The sequence below is a fragment of the Crassostrea angulata genome, chromosome 2, assembly GCF_025612915.1.
Source record: "Crassostrea angulata isolate pt1a10 chromosome 2, ASM2561291v2, whole genome shotgun sequence".
Lineage (NCBI taxonomy): Eukaryota > Metazoa > Mollusca > Bivalvia > Ostreida > Ostreidae > Magallana > Magallana angulata.
In genome coordinates this window covers 10,542,932-10,551,713 of record NC_069112.1, presented here as the reverse complement: position 1 = coordinate 10,551,713, position 8,782 = coordinate 10,542,932, and the positions used below count along the sequence as shown (strand labels likewise).

The 8,782-nt window shown below is 32.0% G+C and overlaps 1 protein-coding gene across 1 annotated transcript; it reads left to right on the top strand.

Annotated features, from left to right (window-relative positions):
• LOC128173884 (protein draper-like) lies at positions 1-7,969 on the top strand. The gene is made up of 8 exons (XM_052839561.1): positions 1-181; positions 2,551-2,793; positions 3,275-3,412; positions 3,612-3,752; positions 4,168-4,308; positions 4,428-4,568; positions 4,835-4,924; positions 7,830-7,969. Exons 1-8 carry the CDS (start codon positions 16-18, stop codon positions 7,967-7,969), a joined length of 1,200 nt encoding a protein of 399 aa, XP_052695521.1. The 5' UTR covers positions 1-15.
• The last annotated feature ends 813 nt before the right edge of the window (positions 7,970-8,782 follow it).

Sequence of the window (8,782 nt, the reverse complement as noted above, 5' to 3'; positions counted from 1 at the left end):
ACTGGTGGTGAGACGATGTATGGCGCAGGCAATGCCGTGGATAGAAATACACTTACGTGTATGAGGACATTAGAAATAGGAACTAGATCTCCTGATAAGACAATGTGGTGGAGGGTGGATCTGGAAGGTCTGTACAGCATTTACAGCATCAACATTATCTTTAAAAATTACGATGGTCTTGGTAAGTGTTTAATATAGTCTAAATGTCTTGAAGAGTATAATTTCTAGGAATAAAATCAAATCAATTTGCTTCCATGCGTATTTAAGCAACAGAAATAATGTGTCAACTAGGAGAGTTACAAACGCAATAGAACGGATTCAAAGATAAGTACGCATTGCTTTTTGCAGGCGTACATGTACGATCGTCTGTCCGTAAGCCTTCTTTTTAATTGTGACATTTGTAACAGAACCAGTTGGTCAATTTCAACAAAAAATAGCAAAAAGCATTCTCGTAAAAGGGAAATTGAAATCATTAAAAAAGAATCGTTACGCCTTTTTTTTTCAAGAGAAATATTTCTGAATTACTAGAAAGACGTTGGCAAATTAGAATGAAACATCTTTTTCTTAATAATTATTTCAGTAGAAATACTTAATAAGCATTCTATTGTTGTGTCGATTGAAATTTGATGAAATCATCATTGCTGATGAAAGGGTAGTGCCACGACGGGTTTGGCTGTTATCAAAGAGAAAAAAGCAAACTAACTATTGCGGTTAAACGTTTGACTTTTGTCTTTAAACGCAATAATCATTTAATATAATCGCAAATTCAATGCGTTTAAAACGTCATATTTTGTTGCAATTCAACGCAATATTAGCAAAATATTGAGTTTAAATATAACTTCTGTGTTTAAAACCAACGTTCAATGCATATTGACGGAAACGAAATATTTTTTTTTAATCGAACTGGTCACATAAAGCTTCAGTTTAATATAGTTTCATTCTAAATTTCAAAAATAATAATCACTGAAACAGCAACAAGGGGCATACGATTTAACATAATAATATCGAAGGGAATATTTCAAAATCCTGTTTAACACGATCTATTTTGCCAAATTTTAATCACTTAATAGTTAATAAAGCTGTAGGGGTCAGAGGTTTGACTATTGTTGTTAATTTGTGCAATGCGGCTCCTAAGCATCTTGTTTATATCATGCAAAGAAAAAAAAGGATTAGTAATAGAGTAATGTTCTGAAGGACGGATGACTTGTGATTTGACTCAGTTACACAAACACTTTTTGTTTATGGTGACATCTTTATTTGAAACTGGTTCTGAACTGGGACTACATTTTGTATTCGACAACATGGTATACGGTTAATAAATTAATTTCCAGATTACAGATAATATATTAATACAACTAGTATGTGTATAAATGGCATGATTATTTAGATGCATTCACTGGATAACTGCAAGTGATGCAATGAGCAAAGGGGGTAAACATAGATTGTCAAAGATTGTGCTATTGGTTGGTAAAATCTTTAAAACATGACCAACTTAACCAACTAGATTGTTGACAATTTTTGTAAAATATTAATTTTCATAACGAATTACTTTTTAGTTTAAGACACTTTTCTCGGGAGTATTACAGGGTAGCAGCCAATAAATATTAATACCTTTAATAATCTTTATCCCATTCTGTTTCCAGCACCCTGTATTATGCATTCTACATTTATAATCATATTCATACCATAATATATATCATACGTATGATATCATACAATATATGAAAATTACAGATTCGAAAAAAAAATTATACAAAATATATTGCCGTGATTTTTTGAAGTTTTAAAATATGTTAAACATTAAGAAGTCCGTTAAAAAGGTAGTATAATAAATCAAATAAAAAACACTGGCTGTGATTATTGACCATATAAAAAGAAACACACGAAACCAAAGAAATATGAATCTAAAGAGATGTTTTGAGAGTTATTAATAAACTCTAATTCATAACGTTACACAATCAGATTCGGTTTGGTTTATGAACGAAGCATAAGTATTACCTAATTATGATATTTGCTCTTTTTAAATTGACAAGTTCTGAAAAATAAGTTTTATCACCATAATCTCAAGCGGACTGGATATGTTTTTAAGTCATTCCTCTTACTATATTTAGATTCAGCTAGTATATTTGGTATGAATGCAAGTACACAACATTTAGCTTTACAATAAGTCCTACAGTTATCCAAATCTGATATATGTAAAAAGCAATACTTCTGAAAACAAATATCAGTGATACACTTTTTGAAACATAGAAAGTTAGAATCAACTAAACAGACGAAAGCTAACATACATGTAATCTGTACAAGAATTCATACCATATTCTCAAAGAGCTATCACAATGGCATGTAAGAAAGTTATATCAAATGCATTTAATGTTAAATTACAGCGTACAATTGTAAGAGAGGAAACTGTTATCGTCTGAACATGTTTTTCTTCTTAAAAAATTATCACCAGAAAACTGTAATAGTAAGTTCGAACATTTTACAACACTCAAAACACTATATGCATGGCAGCATTAAAGTAATTATATCCTTTTAATAAAATATTTTAAGAGAATAGACAACGTTGCCGTTTTGCTGAATTTTTTCTGTATGTATCAACTACTGGTGACATATTAGGGTCTACTCTGTGTTACAAAGACGGCCTACACTTACCGCCCCTGGACTTTTCAACAGTATGTATAGAACGTGGAAGATACGTCATCTTTTACAACGAACGACTTGATGGAGCAATCTACCCGGATGGATATGAACTGCTAAATGTTTATATTGAAATTTGTGAAGTAATAATACAAGGTACACTATTTTCAATGACTTTTTTTTATTTAATGATATTTTCAAAAATAAACCAGTATTGAATTTCGCGGTAGCACGGACCCTTACTTGACACAAAACACAAGTTGACAAGCTATTAAGTAATTATTGGGTTTAAGTTTTTAAGTATGACTTTACTCAGAATGCAAATACATCCCATTAAAGAGTATATAATCTCTTTTGAATATGTGTAAGCCGTTTAATCAAATTTACCAATCTGTTTTAAATGTGAGATTAATGACTTGCTTTAAAGTTTTTGGGTAACAAATATCGTTACACAGACATTGATATTGTCGTAATTCTTTTAAAAAAATCATAAAAACTATTTCATTTTTGATATTGTATTTATTATTGAATTATACACATGTCTTTACAATCAAATAGACATGAAACAAGATAAGGATATTATGTTTTAAAAGTGAACTACGTTATTAGATATATTTTTATTCTCATTTTGGTAAAGGGTGTAACCTATCTGGAGTATACGGTAGTAACTGTAACACGACATGTCCCATCAACTGTAGAAACGACACATGTCACATACAAAATGGGACCTGTTCTTCATGTAAATCCGGATGGACTGGAATATCGTGTGAAAAAAGTAAGACGTATATCGATTTCAAGTATAACAAAAATTAATATATAATAGGAAAAGTGTTAGTTAAACGGTGTTTTAAAAAACAAAGAGTTAATAATTAATCTTATTTTTTCTGTAAAATACATTGACTTTTTAACTATGTTTTCATACATGTTAACTATCAGGTAAAGTTTTGACAGAAGGCATTTTTTTTATTAAATAGAGTGCAAAGAAGGGTGGTTTGGTGGAAATTGTAGCCAAGTGTGTTCAGGACATTGTAGAGACGCTGCTTTCTGTAATCACGTGACTGGTCTATGTGACAAAGGGTGTGATTCTGGGTGGACTGGATATATGTGTGAAATGGGTAATTATTCATAATCTATTTTTTATCAATCACTATAACATTTCCATAGTTTTTATTGCTAAAATTAAAAAAATGATAATATACATTGAAACAAATATGTGTACTTTTTAATTAAAAAAATAATAACATTTATATAAATTAAATTCTATGTAATGGCATGTTGTCTACATTTATCGTCAAAATGTCATTTTTCTAGATACTGGATCTAAAAGCAATACATTATCATCTGCTTTTGTTAAGATTATTATTACTACAAAAATTTATTCAAAACCCCATAAACTTGTTGATCAATAAAGAGAGTATGACCGATTTATTTAAGATACATGAATGTAATTTATATATACTTCTGTGCTAAAACATGCTTAATCTTTTTAAAATAATCACTAATGTGTGAAATTATATATACCGGTTACAGAGTGTGTTAGCGGTACCTATGGCTATTACTGTGTCAACAACTGTAGTGGTCACTGTCTGGACAACTCTCCATGTAACAAACAGACTGGACACTGTGACAGGGGATGTAACCCTGGATATACTAATAATTACTGCAGCAAAAGTAAATGTTTACACATTATATCATATTCAGATTTTTCTGTGAAAAACAGCAATGTTAACTGCTGTGGAATTTTTTTTTATTATTTTCATTATATCTTAAATTGTATTTTCTATTTTTAGTATGTCTACCTGGACATTACGGAACAAATTGCAGTGAACGATGTAGCGGTCATTGTATAAACAATGAACCATGTGACCACGTAAGCGGTGTATGTCCTGATGGTTATGAAGACGGTTACACGGGAAAACTATGTAACAATTGTACGAATTTGAATCGCTTATATTGATCAGAGTTTCTACTGCTTTTGGATATGCAACATTTTATAAGCTAACAAACATTTTCTTATTATCAATAGTATTTAAAATAATTTGAAACATAATTTGCATTAATTGTGTGCGTTTGGGGTTCATTACATTAAAATAACATTGTCATGTGTCCCTAACCAAAGTCCAATGCAAAATCATCAAAATATATTATTGCTAACTCATGTTTGGTTGTCGTAATATAATTTGTTTTTACTATTTAGCATGCGCTGACGGGTTCTACGGTACAAACTGCTCCTTGAGGTGCCCTCCCAACTGTATAGCATGTCGACACACAGATGGCTATAGTTCCTGTAAGATTTCGTTTATTGCAGAAGTTTGCATACAATGTACATTTATTTTCATCCTACATGTGTGCAGTTTGTCTCTGTGTTTTAAAATACAAATATTCAGATAAAAGTTGAATGCATTAAAAAATTTGTCACCTGTTTAGCCAAAATTAATATAAAACTTTTATAAGTCGATGTGGTTACAGTTAAAGTAACCGGGTACGATTTCATAAAAGAATCAATATTTTATTTGTTTACAGACATATGTTTTCACTTAAACATTCCGCAACAACGCCAACAACAACAAGAGGCCCATGGGCCATTCGCTCACCTGAACAACAGTTCCTTGTAACATTAAATTTGGTATAATATGTTATTTCTATTTTAAACTTTGAAACCCTTTCTGGGGCCCCAGTATTGGTCCAGGGTTTATGGTTATCTTTAACAATTTATAATCAACACTATTTGAGGATGCTTGCATAGTAATCTCACAAACTGTAGGATTGTAATTCTCGAGAAGAATTTTTTTAAACATTTTCCATATATATTTCTATGTTAAACTTTGAACCCCTTCCTGGGCCCCAGTGTTAGATCGAGGGTCACGGCTTTAATAATTTAGAATCTACACTATTTAAAGATGCTTACGTAGCAATATGACAAATGAAAGCAGTGTAGGTCTCGAAAAGAAGATTTTTAAACATGTTCCATATATACTTCTACGTTAAAATTTAAATCCCTCTTTGGTCACCAGTATTAGTCCAGGGGTCACTATTTCAAAAATATTGAATCTACATTAGCCAAGGTTGCATGCATATTAATCTCACAAATTGTAGCATTGCAGTTCTCGAGAAAAAGATTTTTAAACATTTGCCTATTTACTTCTATGCTAAAATTGGATGCTTGCATAGTAATCCCACAAACTGTTGTACTGAAGTTCTTGAGAAGAAGATTTTCAAACAAGTTCCCTATATATTTTGATGTTAACTTTTAACCCCTTCTGGGTCCCCAGTATTAGTCTGGGGGTCACGGCTTACACAAATAAGAATCTTGACAATTTGAGGATGCTTGCATAGTAATCCCACAAACTGTTGCATTGTAGTTCTTGAGAAGAAGATTTTAAACAGTTTCCCTATATACTTCTATGTCAAACTTTGAAACCTTTTTGGGGCCCCAGTGTTAGTCAGGGGGTCACAAACTTTTAGTATTTGAGGATCCTTGCATAATAATCTTACAAACTGTAACATTGTAGTTCTCGAGAATATTCATAATCATGTTTCCTATATATTTCAATGTTAAACTTTGAACCCCTCTTGTTGCCCCAGTATTAGTCCGTGGGTCAAGAATTTAACAATTTAGAATCTACAATAGCCAAGTATGTATGCATAGTAATATCTCAAACTGTTGCATTGTAGTTCTTGAGAAGAAGATTTTTAAACATTTTCCTATACATGTTAAACTTTGAACCCCGCCTGAGGCCCCAGTTTTGATTAAGGGGTTACGATTCTTACAATTCGTAATCTTCACTATATGTTCAAGCTTTTGTGTAAATATTGGCATTTCTGGTGCAGTGGTTCTTAAAAAGAAGATTTTCAAACATTGTTCCTATGTATTTCAATGTTAGACTTTGAACCCCGCCTGGGGCCTTAATTTTGGTCTGGAGATCACGATACATGTATTTGCAATTTAGAATTTTCACTATATATACAAGTTTTTTTGTAAGTATTGGCCTTTCTGGTGCAGTGGTTCTTAAGAAGAAGATTTTTTAAACATGTATCCTATGTATGTCCATGTTAAATATTGAACCCCGCCTGTTTTGGTCCGGGGGTCACGATTTTTGCAATTTATTATTTTCGCAATATATAATCTCTTATTTAAATATTTGCCTTTCTGGTGCAGTGGTTCTTAAGAAGAAGATTTTTTAAACATTTATCCTATGTATGTCCATGTTAAATTATGAACCCCGCCTGTTTTGGTCCGGGGGTCACGATTTTTGCAATTTATTATTTTCGCAATATATAATCTCTTATTTAAATATTTGCATTTCTTGTTCAGTGTTTCTTGAGAAGAAGATTTTTAAACATTTTTCCTATGTATTTTTATGTTAAACTTTAAGCCCCGCCTGGGGCCTCAGTTTTGGTCCGAGGGTCACGGTTTTTGCAATTTATAATTTTCATTATATATACAGGCTTTTATGTAAATATTGGCATTTCTGGTGCAGTGGGTCTTGAAAAGAAGATTTGAAAACATGTGTCCTATGTATTTTATGTTAAACTTTGAACCCCGCCTGGGCCCCTGCTTTGGTCTGGGGGTCACAATTTTTGCAATCTATTATTTTCACTATATATACAAGCTCTTGTGTAAATATTGGCATTCCTGGTGCAGTGGTTCTTGAGAAGAAGATTTTTCAAACATTATTCCTATGTTTTTCTATGTTAAACTTTGAACCCCACCTGGGTCCGGGGGTCACGATTTTTGCAATTTTGCAATCTTCACTATATATACAAGCTTTTACGTAAATATTAGCATTTCTGGTGCAGTGGTTCTTGAGAAGAAGATTTTTAAAGACATGCACCCTATTTTCACTGTTTCGCATTTATTTCCCTTTTTAAAAAGGATTAGCCCTTTTTTTTAGCAATTTATAATTCCCTTCCCATAAGGATGCCTTGTACTAAGTTTGGTTAAATTTTGCCTAGTGGTTTTAGAGAAGAATTCAAAAATGTAAAAAGTTTACAGACGGACAGACAGATAAACGGACAGACGGACGGACAGACGGATGACGGACAGATCAGAAATGCTCACCTGAACCTTCGGTTCAGGTGAGCTTAAAAGTAAATAAACAGTCATCATCGTCTGTTACTTTAGAAAAAAAAATCATAGGTTGCATAAAATAAATAATTATGTTGTAGAAAGCTTTAGTTTTATATTTCAGCTTGCAAAGAAAGATATTATGGCAGAAATTGTTCACTGGTTTGTTTTCCTCACTGTAAATCTGTCACCTGTCAACAAACAGACATATTGTGTACATGCGATGTAGGTTGGATGGGGGATAACTGCACAGAAGGTATATAGTATATAGTAAAAATAGACTGTTCGCGAAAATACATATCATATTCACGATATAAAGCGTTTATCATGTAAGCGTGGATTAACAGATAAATTCTGCTTGAAAACAGTTTACAAACAGTTTACAACAATTCGACTAAAATACTCTTACAACCATAAAAAGTTTTAAGTAGTGATTTCTCTACCGATATTTGACAATAGCTTGGTTTCAATTTCAAAACTTGAACAATTGGTGACGTTTTCGTTTATTATGTGTTTTATCCTAACAGAATGTAAAAAAAACGTGGTATGGTGTAAACTGCAGTCAATGGTGTGCAGGTCATTGTAAAGACAATGATACTTGCGATCGCGTGACTGGTCAGTGTGCCGGAGGATGTGATGCTGGTTGGACAGGGTCTCTCTGTAACAGAGGTACAATCTTTATATAATGGGGAATATATCTGAAACAGCGAGGATGTCAATTGGTTTAAAAAAAGCGGCAGGATTTTTGTCAGTTAAAAGAAAAAGATGCTATGAATTGACTCTTTCAAAGTATTTTAAAACAAACTTTTGGCCCAAACAAAGTTTGAAAACTTGCTGGTTTTGAAAATAAATATTTAACGGAGTAAACAATCTCTCGATAGTGTGAATGAATGTAAATACTATTATTTATTCACAAATTTTAAAAACAAACGATATCTTTGAAAAAAAATTCCCATTTACTTATGTATATAATTAAAATGAAAAATGTCAATAACAAAATGTCAATCATCTAAAAAAAACATACAACGAAATACAAATTCAAAGCATAGCAACACGGACGTTTAAGAAGGTAGAGGT